Here is a 20,058-nt window from a genome sequence, read left to right as displayed (position 1 = left end):
CCAGCACATAAGAAAACAAATCAACCTCTGTCTTTGATACATTCACAGGCCCCAAGGGCACTGTGACACTATGGGACAGGACAGTGGTCTTCCCCACAGCTTCTTTATCCTTAAATTCTGCTTCCAGGATTCCTGTGACAGTGACCTTGGAAGTTCCTTCTTTTATCCCCTCCACACCCCCCGCCCCCGGGGAAGACATTTGAGCAGCCAGTGCTCAGTGGATTTACACCGGTGACTTTAAGGTTGCCCAGAGAAGCAAAACCAACGTGAGGTTTAGAGAAAGAGGTTGGAATTGGGATTGGTCAACCGGTTTGAAGAGGTTGGCTCACATGACTGTGGGCATTGGCAGCCTGTGTAGCCCACTGACAGGATGGAGACTAGCAGGGCTGACCTGGTAGTTGTGGCTGTGAATTCCAAAGTGTAGCAGGCTGGGGACACAGGTAGGGTTTCTGTGCCACAGCCTCGAGAAGAATTTCTCCATCTGTGGGAAGTGCCGTAGTAAGGCCTCAGCTGACTGGGTGAGGCCCACCCACCGCACAGAGAGTCATCTGCTTCCCCCAGAGCCTGCCGATTCAGATGTCAGTCACACCCAAGTGTGTCTTCATACCCAGTCTCGACTGCTCTTTGACCCAACAGTGACCATCCTTGACTAGTGCAGCTGACACCTAGGATAAGTTGTCACTGTCACCTTATGGTCATGTGAGCCTTTTGACTGCTGCAAAGGAAATGGAGCTGTCACCTGTCTCCTGGGGAAATAGGTTCAGATGTGGGATAGGTTCTGCTGAATCACAGGGCAGGTGTGGGGGTCCTTTGTGGTCCTGATAGAAGATAGAATTGAAGTGCCATTCCAGTAGCCAAACCCAGCTTACAGACTGTGTGTGTTTAGTCCATATTATGCTTTTAAAAGTGAGTTAATTGCCAATGTCTAAATATTGTGAAATTTTATAGTAGTGAAACCTAGACTTTTTACTTTTCTCAGATCTGCCATTGAGAACTCTTTCTCCTATCTAGTGCTGAGAGCACAATTACCTTGTGTCCTTGTGTAGCCCTGGTTCCTGTCGGGCTGCTATTCAAGTGCTATTGACTGCTGGGCTTTGGTTGGTGTCTGTGTCTGTGACCTGCTGCCATAAGGGAGGGTCGGGAGGCTTGGTGGGGTGGCCCAACTCAGCCTTGAATGGGCTTGGCTAAGCCGAGTGAAAGGGCTTCAGCTGACCACAGAGGCATGCAGGAGGGACTCTGGGGAGAGTCCACTGACTGGAAGGGCATGGCTGTGCGGGAACAGGAGGGATCAAGTGACTTGTGAGACGTGAAAGTGGCATGAGTTCCTTCAGAGCTCCTTTCTGCTCCACCAGCTGAGGTTGCTTCTGGTGTCCGTGGAGCCCAAGCAGGTGCGAGTCTGCCAAGCAGTGATATAGGACCCAGGTTCCCAGCGGGTGCCATGCCAATTCAGCACATGACTCGAAAGCCACAGCAGGGGAAAGGGGACAGTGACTCCCGAAGGAGGTTCTTTTGGCCAGACCTGGAAGTGGCACTGTCCTTTCTGCCCGTGTCTCCCGGGCCACACCCAAGTGCAAGGGCAGGTGGGAGACTGCGCACAGTGCTGTGCTGTGCTGGGCAACTGAGGACACAGGCTGGCCAGTGCCCAGGAGCCTCTAGTATGCAATGTAACGACATGGAGCCAGCAGCCAGAGCTGCCGCAGGACATTTGTCAGCACCTCCCAGATGCTGTGCAGTGGGCCACGGAGGCTTTTGAGCACATAAGCGACGGGGCGAAAGCAGAGTTTTAGGAAATCAACCTGGGGCCCAAGGTAAAGCACAGGAAGCCCCCTGGTCAGGGAGGCAGTTCCTCCTGGGAACCAGCGTTATCCTCCATGCACAGCCGGCAGTGACATCCAGGATGTAAGTTACCCTGTGCCCGCGGCGTCATGGCCACCTTATGGGGACTTTGTCATCACCAGGAAGTGCAGTTGTTGTTTCTGTTTCACAAGATTCAAATTCTTGGATCGTTTGCAGGTAGTCACATGGTTTTTGAAGAACCTGAGGATTTGAACTCAGGGAGTCAGTGCTACTTTTTATTACTGTACAGTTAATAAAACAAGAATAAGTCAAATGGAAACAGTGAGTTTGAGTGAGCAATCATGAAAAGCCTTGTTAGCAATTTGAGAGTCACTGTGACTTACCTCAAACCTGGGGAAGAAACTCAGACATTTCTGCTAACAATGATCACTTCTTGGGGCACACTTGGCAAGATTTGCATTACCTGCTCACAAAATTTTTGGTCAATGCTAGACTGAAAAGGAGTGTGTCTTTGTAAACTATAAGCACTAACTAACAACCAAACCATGTATTATCTTTGATTCTTTGTCCTGTTAAACACTCCAGAATACCCATCTCTCTGTCTGAAATCTTAGTCGTGATTGCAATGGGCGTACTTTCAAATGACAAACTGAAAACATGCCTGGTATTTCCAGAAATGTCTGTAGGTACCAGAGACGCTGTGTGTTGATGCGAGGTTCTGTTTTTGGCAGTGGACTGCTGGGACGGCCCCGATGGAGAGCCAGTGGTACACCACGGCTACACTCTGACTTCAAAAATTCTCTTCCGAGACGTTGTGGAGACCATCAACAAGCATGCCTTCGTGAAGAACGAGTAAGTACCGCAGGCCTGGGACCCAGGCTCCCCTGCTGCCACACTGCCTGGGCTGAGCCACAGAGCCAGCCAGCGCCCTTCCCTGGGCTCCACGTCTTGTCTTGTCGCCTCCACCTGGTCCTCTCCTCCCCCAACAGGCGTCACTAAGAGATGACAGGGTTCAGCCTCTGGCTTTCCTGTGCTCTGTTTACTCCTTGCCTGTTCCCTGTGACTTCCTTGAAGATGTCCTTGCAAAGACTGGCCATGTAAATCTGTGAACCCAGGGTGTGAGGTGTCCGTGAAGGCTGGGAACTAGTTACTGTGCGGGATCCATGTTTTTGGTGTGACAGCATACTACCTGCTATCCAGGTCTGCGGAACTGCCGGTGACCTGGACGTCCTGAGGGGCTGACAGTCTTGTGCTGCTGACTGACGTTTGACAGTGGTGTTTCCTCCCGGTGTGAGCTTTGCCCACACCATCGCCTCCAATCCAGGGACAGTGCGGCCTCCTATTTTGGCTTCTGGTCCTCTACTCCCTTTCCTCACTCCCGAAACAGTCATTCTTTCCTTGGGTGTTGCCCTTGGCTTTATTTTCAGATATTTACTTAATTGCATGCCCAGGCTTCTTTCTTAAGTCCAAGATTTATGTGAAAAATGCATAGGAAATGTTTGTCGGAGTTACCTGTGCAGAAGCCACGTGCTGAGCAGAAGGTGAGACTCGGCCACCTCAGGCTCATGGCCCTCACTGGACTCAGCAGCTCCTTTTGCCCTTGCTCCATTTCCTTTACTCTTGGGCAGCTCTGCCTGCCAGCAGCTGGGCCAGGACCCCCTAGTCCTTTTGTTGGCAGCCAGCTCCTCTCTGTTCTGCTCCCAAATTATCCGTGCCCCGTCTTGCCACCCTACCTGCTAGCTTGTCCTCTGCACCATGCCTTAGTCTTCCTTTGGAAGTAACGCACACTGTGATCCTCACCTAAATGTCCTTCAGAAGCTCCCTCGCTGTGTAGGCACCCCTGCCTGCCCTCTGTGCCTTCAGGGACCAGCCCTCAGCTCCCCCACAGGCCTGGCACCCGGGCAGCTCCCACCCTGGCAAGTGCGGGTTTCTCTGCCTGGACCCCCTTCCCCACTGTCCACCTGCTGGATTCTTCCTTGTCCTGCGGGGTCACTTATGCACTGTCCCTCTGGCAAACTGCTGACCCACCAGATGATTGAATCTTCTTTCCCCCTGTATTTAGCACCCTGAGCCTATTTCTGCTGCTAACAGCCTGTTACAGTGGTTGGTGACTTGCCATGAGACTGAACTCGGAGAAATAGGTGCTGTGTCTCAGCCACCTCTTATTCACTCTCTGTTGCCTAGCTGGTGCCTGCAATGTACCAGACAGACCAGAAAGGGTTTTTGAATTAAAGGAGCAAATTAAAATTACAGTTGCGTAGAATTAATTTAGAAGTTAGTAGCCTTTAAAATTTTTAATATTTGGTCTTATTAATTAACCATGAGGTTAAAATGCTATTCTAATAAGAGATCCTTGCTGTATAATTCATGGTTTCTTCTACATGCAAGAATCTTGAGCTGTAAACTCCAACCGGTCTTCTCCACAACCCTGACTTCTGCCAATCCTAGTGGAGTAGCCATGCTTTCCCAGCACGCTTCCTGAGCACCTTGGAGGACTCCCCAGCCTTGTGACTGCTCACTGCAACTTGGGAACCCTTGTAGGAAATGTGTTTTAAATTAAAAAAAAAAAATTAATACTCTTATTTAATACATTTTAAAAATTGGGCCTTCTCCTTTTCTTTCTCACACTGTGGCCGCATCTCTTCACCAGGGTTTCTGCTGAATGATTTTTTGTTGTAGAGCATTGTCTTGTGTATTGTAGGATGGCTTCTACTAATGAAATGCCAGTGGCACCCTCTGAATTGTGATCACAAAAATGTCCTAAGACATTGACAAATGTCCCTTATGGGAGGGGACACAAAATCATCTCTTCTCCTGTTGAAAAGCACAGACTTACTCTAGCAGGAGCCGATATAGGCTTTTAATAAACAGATTGATACTTTAAAATGTTATTGTTAAATTCTCTGCTGTGAATGCAAGAGATCTCAGGATTGATAGTTTGTTCTTTTCTCCTCCAAAACATTTCTGGCATACTCTAGGAAAAAAAATATTGCCTATTATTTCTAAAAATAGGGGATGCAAAACAAGAAAAAGAATCAATAAATCTGAAAGCAAAGCAATTTTTTTTTGTGTATTGTGCTAAAGATTGACCCCAGGGTCACTTCTGCACTGAGCTGTACCCCAGCCCATTTTATTTTTTATTTTAAGACAGGGTCTCACTAAAGTGTGCAGGCTCGACACCTCAGGCTCCGGAGTTGCAGGGATTACAGGTGTGTGCCACCGCACCCAGCTTCAGAGGAATTTCTCATTCTGAAGAAAAGAAAAATGTTGAGAGAGGAGTGCAGTTCAGCAGTGAGCCCTGGCTCCTTCTGCCATGGCCACCAGCCCCCAGGCTGTACGGTTCTCACCGTACACATCTGTAGAGAAACCCGTATGTTGGTGGAGAATGATGCTTGCCCGTTTGTCTTAGTAAAAGAGCAACATATAATTCTATTAAAAAGGATTTTGAGATGCCTGACATAAGAGGCTATAAAATACAAGGGTTTATTACCTTATTTTATCCTCAGTAGTAATTTTCAAGCTGAGAACTGATTATGTTTTTTTTTTTTTTTAAGAGGAAATGACTGCATTTCCTGATATGTAATGATGGCTTAGCTGATGTCTAGACTTTTGAAGAAATAATACAAAATTCTATTCTGTGAGTTTCCTTTCCTCAGGCTTCTCATTTCTTTAAAACCTTTTTTTTTTTTTCTTTTAAAAGATACATAGCAAACCCACCATTATTTTCCCCTGGTGCAGAATATTAGATCAAGTCATCCCACGTGGGTTGGTCTTTTGTTCAGCCATTATCCCCTGAAAAGTGCATTTGCTCAGGAGAATTTGTTCAATGCATGTCTAACTCCCCTTTTAGAAGCATTTTAATTGTCACCACTGTGGCAGGCCATGTCGCCAGGATTGTAAGAGCACAATGAATACAGAACCATTTTCACCAATCCCTGCCTTGCCTGTCTCTGATCCTGTTGCCGTTTCCCAGGTTCCCCGTTATATTGTCTATTGAGAACCACTGCAGTATCCAGCAGCAGAGGAAGATCGCTCAGTACCTGAAGGGAATCTTCCAGGACAGGCTGGACCTGTCGTCCGTGGACACCGGAGAGGGCAAGCAGCTCCCCAGCCCTCAGAGTCTGAAGGGGAAGATCCTAGTGAAGGTTAGTACTTCAGGGTTTGCAGGCGGACCCCTGATGTGACCCATGGAGCTGGTTCCCACATCAACTAAACCCCGGTTTAAAACGGGGATAATAAGTGCAGCAGCACACGAAGGAAGGATGGCCCTGCTCGAACGTGCACTTGATTTCAGTTTATAGCCATGCTCTCGAGGAAGGGCTGGCTGACCACCTGTGCTGGGCTGGTTTTTACTCAATAAAAACCTCTCCTTGAGCCAGGTGTGCACCATTTTAGTCTGGAAGTATTCACACAGGGGAGGAACGTGTTTAGGAGTGAGGGAAAGGACAGGAGAGGACAAGACTCCTCAAAGCCACGTCTGAAAGCATCTCGTTCAGATGCTTTTCTCCCATTTCAAGCTCTAGGAGCTGTCTGTCAAAGGAAAAAACCCATCTTCATGGTTGATCAGTTTTGGTTATGTAAGTGAGACACGCCGGCTTCTGCAGGAGCAGGCCCAGACATCCTGCCCCACGGGATGGGCCTGTGCGGAGGCATGGTGGGTGGATGAGTGACACTCACCAACAGATCACCTGCGATGGGCGCCGTCTGTCCATGCAAAGGATACCATGGGACAGTGGCTCGCGTTTCCAGGGCCTCATTCTGTGATTTCACCCCATTCCTGTGAATTTCATATTTTTTCTAAAACCACTTTGGACCGTTGTGTTGTTTTGAGATAAAATTGAAGTAGAGAGAACTAGGTTGTTAATATTCAAATGGGGTCCTGTACTTGAAAGCAGTGTGCACCAAACACTGAATGTCATCCCGGAGTAGGGAAGTCAAGAAGCTATGCCTTTCCAGGCAAATCTTTAACTGGGCTGTAAGGGAAAGATGTAAAGTGTGCCTCTTTAGAAAGCTTGTTTTTTATCCATGAAAGGAAAATTAAAGGTTAAGAACCAATTAAAGAGGTGTTATCAGTCATTTGTATGTGCAGATGCATTTTGAATGAAAGCTCTAAGTGGCCCAGGAGGGAAGTCTGTTCAGGCCAGTGTGCCCAAGTCTTGTTACTGCCAACTCCTGCATTAAAAACCCATTTCTGAAACAAAACAAAACAAAACAAAAAAACATTTCTGAGCCAGGCGAGGTGGCGCACACCTGTACCTGTAATTCCAGTGACTCTGAAGGCTGAGGCAGGAGGATCGTGAGTTCAAGGCCAGCCTCAGCAAAAGCAAGGTGCTAAGCAACTCAATGAGACCCTGTCTCTAAATAAAATACAAAATATGGCTGGGGATGTGGCTCAGTGGTCGAGTCCCCCTGAGTTCAATCCCTGGTAACCCCCTCCCCCCAAAAAAAAATAACAAAAACAAAAAAACTCATGCACAAAAAAGATCATTTCTGGGTTAGAAAATAAAATGTCACCTTCGTAGTACTGTGTTTCTGGGTTTCCTCAATATTCTTCAGCCAGCAGTCAGGAGATGATGTAGAGGGAGCCCATTTGATTGTTGTCTTTCCTCTGATGGTGGGATTTAGGTGGGTAATTGATGTGAACTAATTGGGTCTCTTCTGCACGAGTTGAGTGTGGGTCATTTGGCACAGATGCCCCAGGGCATATGGGCACCAGGAGAACCAGAGGCAGGCCTGTGGCACTTGCTGGCAGGGTAGTCACAGTGTGTCGACAAGTTGTGACTGTTACACACTTTCCAACCATGCGTATACGTGCAATTACATATAACGCACAAATACATACACACAGACACACACACATCCTGAAAAGGTAACAAGAGTTGCTTTTGAACAAAAATCATAACAAACTTGCAACTTTTCGTGGATTTTATTGCTGAAAGTAACCACTGCTCTGCAGTCCCAGTTTCCCACTTTCAGGGGTGTGACTCACGTCACTAGGTAACTGGAAGCCAAGAGGTGGCCTTTGCTCCTGTCTCTGGCAGTCTTTCCTTAATGCATGAAGTAATCTGACTCCAGAATATTATCAGAAAGGGATGCAGGAGACACCTGGGTCACTCTCATTTACTTTTCCTCTGGTCTACGATCAGATTCACGAAGTTACACAAGATTCTACCGAAGGTTATTCTTGAGTTACTTTTAGGAGTAGCACTGTTGGTAAGAGAATTAAAAACAATGTCCTTTTGCTTTTTTTCCTGTCTGCTTGATAAGTAATCATTCTCGTGTATGTGTGTGTGTGTGTGTGTGTGTGTGTGTGTATGAGAGAGAGAGAGAGAGAGAGAGAAAGATTGATTTCAAAAGTGGAAATTGCTGTCCCCACATTTCTAAAGTCTTGTGTAGAGGTCCCTCTTGGTATCTGCCATGGTACCCTAGATAAAGTTGACTCTGAGTGAAGGTTGGTGGGGAGTAAATGAAAGGTGTTGGTTCTTGTCTGTCCTTTCCTGGGGACAGCTGACCATCACTTAATTTATGAACCTTATTTCTGGTGCTGCCTTATGATTATAGCTACTTTTCCAGAATGTTCCCTAGAATAAAAGGAAAAGAGACTCGTATTGTAGAAGCCTTCTGCATCAATAAGACCTGAAGTAATATACAGAAATAAATGTTTTAGCTGGGTCCAGGGCACACACCTGTAATCCCAGCTGAGGCAAGAGGATTGTGGGTTCAAAGCCAGACTCAGCAATTTAGTGAGGCCCTAAGCAACTTACCAAGACTCTGTCTCAAAATAAAACAGAAAAAGGTCTGGGGATGTGGCTCAGTGGTTAAGCACCCCTGGGTTTAACCCCTGGCCCCAAAAAAGAGAAATAAATGCCTTAATTTTAGGCTGTCTTGTAATTGAAATTTTAGGCTGTCTTGTAATTGATATTACACAAACTATTCCCCATCTTTTTAATATTCTAAATGCCCCTTTGTAAATTGGAGAAAATAAATTTAAGTCTCCAAATCTCAATAGTCTTGATTGTGAGCATTTATTTTAGTTTAATTACGTAAGTTATCTAATCAGCTTAGAAACCGTGGCAGTGCTAAGGACCCAAGGTCTAGAGCTCTGGTATGGAGGAGGGTGTGGGAAAGAGGGTGGAGACTTCTCTGAGAACTGGCTGGGCAGCAGGCCCCCAGGAGGAGGGGAGGGTAGATGCAGAGGGCAGAGGCTGGGTTGAGGTCAGCCTGGGTTGAGGTCAGCCTCAGCCTGGATGGGGTCTGGGAGGAGAGAGTGCCTGGCTGCCAGGCAAGGCCCGACCCTCCGTGTTTAGGGAGCCCTTCCCTGGGTGTGAAGGAGTCTCCTTGGAGGGGCCAGCCGTGGTGACCTCTGTTTTGCAGCTTTTCTTAGCCTGGAATGTGGGCGCCCTATCCAGATGTTCTAGCCAGAGAACCTGCTGCCTTCGAAGTGGAGCTGTTAAGGCTCAGGCCAACTGCTCTCAGAGGAGTCAGGGAGGAGGCCGTGGGGTGGGCAGGGCTGGCCAGCCTCTCTGGCATCTTCCTGTTGTCTGTCGTGTGGATGGTGGGATGGAAGGCCACCGCTCCCGGGACTGTGTTAGGAATGTACCTTCACTGGGTTCGTTCTACACAGATTTGGTGCAGGACTGTAGGCATCTGCCGTGGCAGAGCAGATGACCTCAAATACTGCAGCTCCTCAGGGGCCTGGCTGTGACTAGCTGGGCCCTCTGCTCTGGGCCTCTCCTGAGGATGTCCCTAGGGCATCCGCTGAGGCCACAGGTGTCTCAAGGGTAGGTTGGGGGGGGGGGCTCTTCTTCAAAGATGACTGAGTGGCTGTCATTGGTGAGAGGCCTTTGTCCTGCCATGTGTTTATCTCCATAGCACAGTGAGGGTGGGGGAGAGAGGGAAGGGGACAGAGAGACTGAGAAAGGAGCGGCACAGCAGGCCAGGGGAAGGCAGAGTCGGGCAGCAAGCTAATCCCACAGTGACCATGTGTCCCCTCCTCTGTGTTGTGGGTCACTAGGTCTAGCCTAACCCAGGTGAGGAGGGGCCTGGACCCCAGGAAGCAGGGACACTGGGGGCCTTGGCCCCTTGGGCTTGAGCTTCTTCCCACTCCTGGGAGCCCGCTTCTGTTGTTTTTAAAATTTACTCTTACTTTTTCTGAATATAAATTAGGAAGTGTGGAAAAGGAGAAAGTAACTGTGATCATTCATAATACTCTTACCCAGAGATAATTATTTCTAACAATGGATTATATTTCCCTCTAACTCTTTACACCTCACTGAGTCCATACTGTGTATATGTATTGGCTCCCTTCATCAGCAGATTCAGCCAACCCTAGATCAAAATTACTTCGAAAAAGTTCTCTGTCCTGGACGTGCACAGACATCCCCTGTCATTTTTTTAAGAGTGATTTTCCATGTCATTTACACTGTAATAGGTATTGTAAACAACCTAGAGATGATTTTGTGCTAGGTGATATGCAAATAGTACCTTGTTTTATATAAAGGGCTTGAGCATCTTCAGATTTTGGTGCCCAAGTGCAATTCTGGAGCCGTTTCTCGTGGGTCCTCAAGGATGGATGCCATTTTACAACTTGAGTGTCTCACCGTCCTGTGTGGATTTTCCTTTGTCCAGAGCCCCTGGTGTCTGGAGTGCTCTCCGAGTGAGTCAGGGATGGCCTGGTCCTGAGAACTGTGCTCAGGCTGCTCAGCAGACTCGCTGTGTTCTGGGAAAGAGAGGCTTGCTAACTGTGTGTGACTGCCGAGGGCACCTGCTACCTGCCCAGGAGAACAAGCTGCTCTGGGGGCTCAGCCTTGTCCCTTTGGGCATATCAATAAAACATCTCCCTGGGTGATGGTGAGCAGTGGATGTCATTGCTCCTAGTCCTGAATTCCAAGGTCACGATGCTGGAGATCAAGCCAGCCATTGTGCACAGTGGCTTTTTGCCATCAGTCACCTGCCCTTTATGAGAAGCTGTTCTGAGTCTTTTAATTTTTTTTTTTAGTAGAATATCCCTAATTAATTTCATTTCATTGAAAGTGTATGATTGCATTTTCTTAGAAGTCCTGCCCTGCCTTATTTTGCCTCCAATTCAAACTGTCTTCCTTCTGATGAGTCTGAAGTGATGAGCCTGAGACACTTCATTTTGCACTTCTGAAAATTGTGGTAAAAAACCCGTAACATAAAATCTGCCTATGATCTCACTCATTTTCAAGTGAACAGTTCTGCCACGTTAAAAGCACATCATTGTGTAAGTCCGTCTCCAGAACTCTTTCCAACTTGCAAATCTGAACCTCTCTGCCCTTTGGCAACAAGAAGTCGGCCTTGCTCCTGCTGCCCTGGCCACCACTGTTCACTTTTGTATCTATGAATTTGACTGTTCTTGGTGCCTCCTATAAGTGGAATCATATAGAATGTGTCTTTTTGTGTCTGGCATATTTAATTTAGCACCCTGCCTTCAAGGTTCAACCAATTTGTAATATGTATCAGAATCGCAATCTTTTTAAAGGCTGAATAATATTCCACTGTGTGTGTAAACCACATTTTATCTGTTCATCTGCCAGTGGATAATTGCGTTGCTTCTGCCTTTTGCCTGTGGCAAATTTGTTTTCATTTCTAAATGGGATATTTTGATCTGTTTCAGGGCAAGAAGCTGCCTTATCACCTTGGGGATGATGCAGAGGAAGGGGAAGTTTCTGACGAGGACAGTGCGGATGAGATTGAAGACGAGTGCAAGTTTAAGCTCCAATGCGTGAGTGATGGCTGGGCCGTATCACCCTCGGTACACTGTGGTAGAGTGGTTCTGAGTCGGTCTTCACAAATGTGGTCTCACAGTGTGGGAAGGCTGAAACTCCTCCATGTCCGACACGTACCCATGTGGCCTGTTAGTGAGTGAGCAAGGGTCCTTAGGCCTCAGGACTGGAGGGCATGTAAGGCAGTCACCTGACCCTCTCCAGAGGCAAAGGCCGTCCTATTGCAACACGGTTAAAAGTCAAATTCAGGTTGTAATGTCGGTGTCTTTGGTGAAATAGGTGAGTTGTGACTCTCCTCTAGCCCCACTGCACTGTTGGTCAGGGCCAGCCTCAACCCCAGCTGCCCTGGCCTGCTTCTCTAGGGGGCCCTCTCCTCCTGAAGAGAAAGGACTGTCGTTCAGAGGATTTCCCACCCCTTCCAGGCCTGGACTCCTGGCCGAATGTGTGACTTGCCATATCCTAAACAATTTGGCCCAGAATAGCTAGTCACCTGCCTGGGGCTTCAGACCCCCTTCTGAGATCAAGAAGCTGCTTTTGCAGGAAAGCCCCACTCACCCACATGGTCCAGGGAGATGGAAGGCTCAGAGATGCGCCCTGCTCTGCCTTCTGTAGCTCACTTGGTTGCCAGGATGGGCTGAGAGTGGCACAGGCTGGTGCAGGACCTAGCGTTTCACTTCTATAGGAAAGTGGCGTGCCTTTAGACCTCAGGGCTATTGTGTCGTCCCCTAGAAAAACAGATAATTGTCTGTGCTTTCTCCTGATGCGTTCTATTTTTAGCAGTAGCCTGTTTTCTTCTTGACCACGCCTCAACTGAAGGGTCAAGGGGGACCTCGCATTATTTTAAAGGGACAAGAGTTCAGTAGCAGCTGAGATCTCAGTAGACACTGCCTTCCTGGTTTTTATGCACTTTCAGGGGTGAATTGGGGAAGATCGATTTGAAATTTAAAAAAAAGGAGAACTGTTATTTGCATTCATCTTTTTCCCTTTAATAGTTTATGTTTAGCTCAGTTTTATACCCCTCATTAACAGGGTGATGGTCACAGAAAATATGAACAGATTTCCATACCTGAAATGCAGTTAATATTTTAGATAGCTTTTTATTTGATCTTCTACATATTCACAATTTTTATAATTAATTACTTGTGATGATGGATAATTTAGCCCCCTTTTTTTAAAAAACTTTATTTCAGAAACTGGATCTTTCTCTGATTCTTAGTGTTTTATTTGTATGATGTTTCCCAGTCCCCTGGGTTGCCAGCCTCAGCCACTCTTTCATTCAAAAGCAGGAAATAGAGGCTCAACCATGTCGCATGTTTAGGAAATGCTGTTGGTAGTGAAAGTGAGTGGAGGAAATTTAACTACTGTCACAACATTGTCATTATTGGTTGTTTTCGCTGCTAAATCTGCCCTGCTATACCATTTTTCTTTTAGGAACACACACCTTATCTGGGTTCCCCTCATGTTTGGTCCTTTAGCTGATTTCCAGTAGATAGTTTAGCACATGATTCCATAAAGGTAAGTGTGATCTTTCATTTGGCCTAAGTGAAAGTGGACACAGCCCCTTAAATGGAAAGGTTTACAGTTGTCTTTTTTTCGTATTTTCCTTTGGGAAGGAAAATTTGTAAAGAAATCAACATTTTTAGTGGAAATATATAAAGCTTTGTATCTTTACTCACCTTTTCCATCTCTGTTTCTGAGGCTCTTTGGAGAAAGGCAACTCTGTGTTCAGAAAGCCAAAACATTTTCTTATAATCAGGCCGTCTGTAGTCCTATTGTTAGTAGAGAGTTCAACTGTCTTCTGGGGCAGTGAATTGAAATATGCCCCATCATATTTCTGTACAAAAATGTGCATTGTTTACGTGAACCAAAAATTACTTTGTAGAAAGGTTTGAACCTCAGTTTTTAGTTAAGAATGTGATTAGATTTCTAAGTGAGATCTGAATTGTTGCAATAAATAAAGATTTGAGGTCAGCAGTTGTGCCTGGAACACAGTTCTCATGAGGTTATATAAGACTCTTTGTGCATTCAGTGTATTTTTCCTGAGCATCTCCTGTTGGAAGTACACTTACCACCTTTGCAGGTGTTGGGGGACAGACCCATCAACAGAACAGACAAAGTCCTTGCTTTGTGTGGGTCACACATTCATGGAGGAAGGACCGATTAGACAGGGGCATGTGGAATAGTGTTAGGTGCCCAGGGGAGGTGTGCACTGGCGTGCCTGCATGAGAGCTCATAGGCCTCTGTGTGAGCACGTAAAGGATGTGTGGACATGGGAGATGGGCGTCCAGGGAAGGCCTCACTGAGAAGAGACATTGGACCACAGACTAGAAAGGAGTGAAGAGTTGGCCAGGCCAGTACCTGAGGAGGACCTTAACAGGCGAGGTCGGAAGCAGGACTGTATCTTAACCAGAATGAGGCTTTTGTTTATGCAACAAGTGCTTTCTGTTGTTGGATTAGTTGAGTCCTTGAAGCTTCTTCCTCGTGTTATTTTGTAGTTTCAGCCATAGAGAAAATCTGGCTTATGATCTGTAAGCCACAAGCTAAAGGCATTGTGTCCAGGGACCCAGGGATCATGCAGCTCAAAGACACTGGGTGCAGTTTCCTTTTACCTACAGTACAGTAGTCCCACAGATTTGATTCAGGGTGGCCAGCTCTCCACCATCCATCCTTATGGGACTCCAGTGTCGCTGTGCCTCACGGACTTCCCACCCATCACTGGCTCTTTTCCTCTTCTGCTGAGTTTTTCAGTATTTTTTCCCTGCACTCTCTGAGCCTGCGTTCAGCTGACCTCTTGGGCACAAGCATCCACTCCAAATGCCAAGACTTCCATCTTCTTTCCTAAGTCGTCCTCTCAAGGCTTTGAGCTACTTCCAGAGAAATCGTGGATCTTGTTGGTCTCAAACTTAACCAGCACTCACAGAAGAGGTGAGTTACCTCAAGTTTGTGAGGTCTTGCTACTGAAAATGTCTACTCTGAAAACACCAAAAGCCAAACAGCTCAACTAATAAATGGGTGAATGAATTAAACAGACCCTTCTCAAAAGAGGAAATACAAATGGCTAACAAATACATGAAAAATGTTCAACATCCTTACCAATCAGGGAAATGCAAATCAAAGCTACACTGAGATTTCATCTCACTCCAGTCAGGATGGCAGCCATCAAGAATACAAACAATAACAAGTGCTGGAGAGGATGTGGAGAAATAGGAACGCTTTTACACTGTTGGTGGGACTGTAAATTAGTACAAATGCTATGGAAATCAGTATGGAGAGTCCCAAAAGACCAGGCATGAATCACCGTATGACCCAGCTATCCCACTCCTCAGTATTTATCCTAAAGAATTAAAGTCATCACACTACATGATTTTAGCAGCGCAATTCACAATAGCCAAACTATGGAACCAGCCTAGGTGCCCACTGATGGATGCGTGGATAAAGAAAACGTGGTATGTATGCACAATGGAGTTTTACTCGGCTATACAGAAGAATGAAATTATGTCCTTTGTAGGAAAATGTATGGAACTGGGAGACCATTATGTTAAGTGAAATAAGCCAAACTCAGGATCAAGATTCAACATGTTTTCTCTCACATGTGGAAGCTAGAGAGGAAAAGAAAGGTGGGGGGATATCATGAAAATCAAAGGGAGATCAGTAGAGTAAGGGACTAAGGGGTGAGATGTGGGGAGGGAGGAGGACATGCTGGGGAGTGAGTGACATTGGCCAAATTTTATTCTGTTCTGTATTATGTGCACTTACAAAAATATAACAACAATATGTAAACAAAATTCTATCAATATGTATGACTATAATACATCAATAAGAAAGGTGGAAAAAAATATATATATATAAACATTATTTGGATGTTCAGAAGAAAAAAGAAAGAAGTCCCCCAGCCTGGGACTTCTGCCCACTCCCTGGGGGCTCCCTGTGCACTGAGCTGAAGCAGCCCAGTGAAGACCAGCACCCGCTGACCTGGGCCCTCCCTTCCCTGCTTCTTCTGGGTCAGGAGTAGGTGCACCTTCTGCTCTTCAAGCGATGCTTTAGTTCCGTGCTGGAGAGAGAACAAGATTGTGTTTCCTGTTCAGTTGCTTGATTCGTGGCAGAGAGATTCCTAGTTCACTTTCACCTCTCAGAAAAGAAAATTGGGAACCCTGATTACCTCTCTGATGGAAACTGCCCTTGACTGTATTAAATGGCCGCTCCCTCCGCCCCTGGTGGCCACGCCCTACCTCCCTCACTGGCCAGGGGGACAAGAGTGAGATACACAGCTCTCAACTGTGGTCACTGGGTCTCAAGGTCAAGTGTCTGTCTCCTCTTTCTTTCCGCAGTGCTATTGGGTTCTGGGATGGAATGACAATGCAGTAATGAAGCCCAGCCGTGTGGTTGGTTGTTCTCCATGACTGTAGTTTTTTTTTTTTTTGGGGGGGGGGGCTGTAAATCACAGGGAAGAAAAAAGATGGACAGGCAGAGATCTTTCTTTCAGCAACTCCCTGTGTGTGGAAGGTGTGGAGGGGGAGCAGTACGCGTTCCCACCTCCTGCCCTAGTCGGTCTGGCTCTGCCGACAGAAGGAGGGTCTCTGCCATGTCGCAGCACATCTCCTTATCATGTCCGACTTTGCAAGGCCCCAGCGAGGGAAGGAAACCCTCTGTGCCACCGGGCTCGCCAGATGCTCACATGCTTTCTCCTTTGTCCCCACATCACCCACGCTCCCCACCAGGCTCTGGTCAGTTGAGAAAATGCAATGGGGGTTGGAGACCTGGGCTCTGTTGGCCTGCAGTTTCCTGCAGAGGGTTTGCAGAGGTGTGCTGAGGATTCATGATGGGAATCAAGGTTGCTTAAAACACGCGCCTGTGCAGGATCAGCTTGACCCAGGAATTCACCTTGTTCTCTAACCCTCTTTATATCCCTGCAGCATTGAATAGTGAAGCACACACGAGTCCGACAGAAGTGTCAGGTTCCAGGCTCTGCTCAGCCACGGGGCAGGTTTAGATGAGTGTGGCTGAGTCTTTCTGCCTCTCTGTCCTCTTGAGTCTTGGCTGCCCCGGTGTGTACTGTAAAGGGCACCTGGTTGTTCAAATGCAGTACTATTTGTGACAGTGCCTAGTGAGACAGCAGGTACACAGTTTCAGTTGCTTTTTTAAAATACGCATGCCTCTTTTATTGATCTTCACAGATTTTTTTTTTAGCCAGATGAAACTTGTGGCGACTTCGCCGAGAACATCTCTGAACCCCATTTTCCTTACATCATGTGTTTACTTCATGTCTCTGGGTGGCATTTTGGTAATTCCCACATTTCAGACTTTCTCATTGTTATTATATCTGATATGGTGATCTGTGACCACTGGTCTTTGATGTGGCTATTGTAACTGTTTTGGGCACTTTGAACTGCTCCCATATAAGACAGCGAACTTGACTGATGGATGTGTATGTTTCCCCTGCTTCTCCCCAGTTCACTGCCCCTCCTTGAGCCTCCCCAGTCCCTGAGACACAGTATTGAAATTAGACCAATTAATAGCCCCACAGGGGCTCCCACGTGTTCAAGGGAAGGGAAGAGTTACATGTCACCCACTTTAAATCAGAAGCTAGAAATGACAAAGCTCAGGGAGCAGATATGGAAAACCAGGACAGCCAAGAGCTTGGCCTCTTGTGCCAAAGTCAGCAAGGAAAAGTTCTTGAAGGAAATGAAAAGTGCCACTCAGATAGACGTGTAGATAAGAACAAGCAGCAACCTTATTGCTGACATGGAGAATGATTCAGTGTCCTGGACAGAAAAACCAAGCCAACCACGACGTCCCCTAAGCCAGAGCCTCAGTCAGAGCAAGGCCCCATTTCTCTTCAGCCCTGTGAAGGCTGAGAGGAAGGAAGCTGCAGAGAATCTGAGGCGAGCAGAGGCAGCTGGTGAGGCTGGAGGACGGAAGCTGTTTCTGCAGCATAAAAGGCAGGTGAAGCAGCAGTGCTGATATGAAAGCCGCACAGCCTCCAGAAGAGCCAGCGACCAGGGCCCGGGATGGTGGCTATGCCAAGCAGTGGGTCTCCATTGTGGAAGAAGATGCCACCAGGGATTCCTTAGCTAGAGAGAAATCAGTGCCTGGCTACAAGTTTCAGAGGGCAGTCTGGCTCACCCGTTAGGGCTGATGCAGCTGGTGACTTGGCCTTAAAGCCAGTGCTCATTTGTATTTCTAAGAATCCAGGGGCCAAGAATTGTACTGAATTGACTCTGCTGTGCTCTGTACGTGGAGCGTCCAAGCCTGGTTGACACTGCAGCCCATCTGATTGCAGCATGGTTTAAATGTGTCCCCTCAATGGCGATGCACCTGTCACCCGAGAGCTCTGAAGGGGAGGTACATGGATGAATGTTGTCTTCATGCCTGATAGCACAGATCAGTTCTGCAGCACGTGGGTCAGGAGTAATTTCGACTTTCAATTCTTATTCTTTAAGAAGTACATTTTACAAGTGTTTCACTGCCATGCGTCGTCGTGTTTCTGATGGATCTAGGCCAAGTAAGTTAACCTTTGGGAAAGGACTCACTGTTTATGATGCCATTAAGAACATTTGTGCACCAAAATAGACTTGTAGACCAATGGTACAGAATAGCAGACACAGAGACTCACCCACATAATTACAGTTACCTTATATTAGACAAAGGCACCAAAAACATATTGGAGAAAGGATAGCCTCTTCAACAAATGGTGCAGGGGAAAACTGGAAATCCATATGCAACAAAATGAAATTAAACCCCTATCTCTCACCATGCACAAAACTCAATTCAAAGTGGATCAAGGACCTAGGAATTAAACCAGAGACACTGTGTGTATTAGAAGAAAAGGTAGGCCCAAATCTTCATCATGTCGGATTAGGCCCCAACTTCCTTAATAAGACTCCTATAGTACAAGAATTAAGAATCAATAAATGGGATGGATTCAAACTAAAAAGCTTCTTCTCAGCAAAAGATACAATCAGTGAGGTGAATAGAGAGCCTACTAATTGGGAACAAATTCTTTTTTTAATATTTATTTTTTAGTTATAGTTGGACACAATACCTTTATTTGATTTATTTTTTTCTATGCCGTGCTGAGGATCGAACCCAGGGTCTCACACATGCTAGGCAAGTGCTCTACCACTGAGCCATAACACCAGCCCCTGGGAACAGATTCTTACCACACACACGTTAGGTAGAGCATAATCTCTAGAATATATAAATAACTCAAAAATCTTAACACCAAAAAGCAAATAATCTAATCAATAAATGGGTCAAGGAACTGAATAGATACTTCTCAGGAGAAGATATATAATCAATCAACAAATATATGAAAAAATGTTCAACATCTCTAGCAATTAGAGTAATTTTGATTTGCATTTCTCTAAGATTTCATCTTACTCAGTCAGAATGGCAGCTATTAAGAATACGAACAATAATTAGTGTTGGTGAGGATGTGGGGAAAAAGACACACTCATACATTGCTGGCGGGGCTGCATATTGGTACAGCCAATCTGGAAAGCAGTATGGAATGGAACTTGGAATGGAACCACCATTGATCCAGCTATCCCACTCCTTGGTCTATACACAAAGGACTTAAAAACAGCATTCTACGGGGACACAGCCACATCAATGTTTATAGCAGCACAATTCACAATAGCTAAACTGTGGAGCCAACCTAGATGCCCTTCAGTAGATGAATGGATAAAGAAAATGTGGTATTTATACATAATGGAATATTATTCAGCAATGAAAGAGAATAAAATCATGGCATTTGCAGGTAAATGGATGGGACTGGAGAATATAATGCTAAGTGAAATAAGTCAATCTGAAAACAACAAATGACAAATGATTTCTCTGATTTAAGGAGGCTGATTCGTAATATGCTGCAAGGTATATATTTATAATATGATGGGAGGATTAAATGAACTCTAGATAGGGCAAAGGGGAAAAGGGGAGGGAAAAAGAGAGCCTACTAATTGGGAACAAATTCTTACTACACACACACATCAGATAGAGCACTAATCTCTAGAATATATAAAGAACTCAAAAATCTTAACACCAAAAAATCCCAAATAACTCAATCAATAAATGGGCCAAGGAACTGAGCAGACACTTCTCAGAAGAAGAAATGCAATCAATCGACAAATATATGAAAAAATGTTCAATATCTCTAGAAATTAGAGAAAAAGGAGAGGAAGGGAGGGAAAGATGGTAGAATGTGATGGTCATCATTACCCTAAGTACACGAAGGATGTGACTCTACTTTGTGTACAACCAGAGATATGAAAAATCATACTCTATATGTGTATAATGAATTGTAATGCATTCTGTTATCATATAACAAGTTAGAATTTTTTAAAAATTTTAAAAAAACATTTGTGACTGGTGGGAGGAGGTCACAGTATCAGCATTAAAATAGGTTTTCAAGTTCATTCCAAGTACATTCCTCATGATGGCTTTAGGAGGTTCAACACTTCAGTGGGGGAAATAACTGCAGAGATGATGGAAATAACAAGAGAAGCCGAACTGGACG

General features: G+C 45.9%; 1 protein-coding gene across 1 annotated transcript in view; it reads left to right on the top strand.

The window, feature by feature from the left end:
• Nucleotides 1-20,058, top strand: part of Plch1 (phospholipase C eta 1) — a 191,946-nt gene that overhangs the window by 144,217 nt on the left and 27,671 nt on the right. The window contains exons 9-11 of the mRNA XM_058574872.1: nt 2,529-2,649; nt 5,771-5,942; nt 11,435-11,542. Of these exons, the coding sequence (XP_058430855.1) occupies nt 2,529-2,649; nt 5,771-5,942; nt 11,435-11,542 (401 nt within the window). The remainder of the gene's footprint in view (nt 1-2,528; nt 2,650-5,770; nt 5,943-11,434; nt 11,543-20,058) is intronic.

The sequence above is a fragment of the Marmota monax genome, unplaced genomic scaffold (genome assembly GCF_021218885.2).
Source record: "Marmota monax isolate L192 unplaced genomic scaffold, Marmota_monax_Labrador192_F-V1.1 WCK01_AAM20220418_F8-fsc00022, whole genome shotgun sequence".
Taxonomy (NCBI): domain Eukaryota; kingdom Metazoa; phylum Chordata; class Mammalia; order Rodentia; family Sciuridae; genus Marmota; species Marmota monax.
The sequence above is the reverse complement of the archived record's forward strand: the minus strand, read 5'-3'. Positions and strand labels throughout refer to the sequence as shown.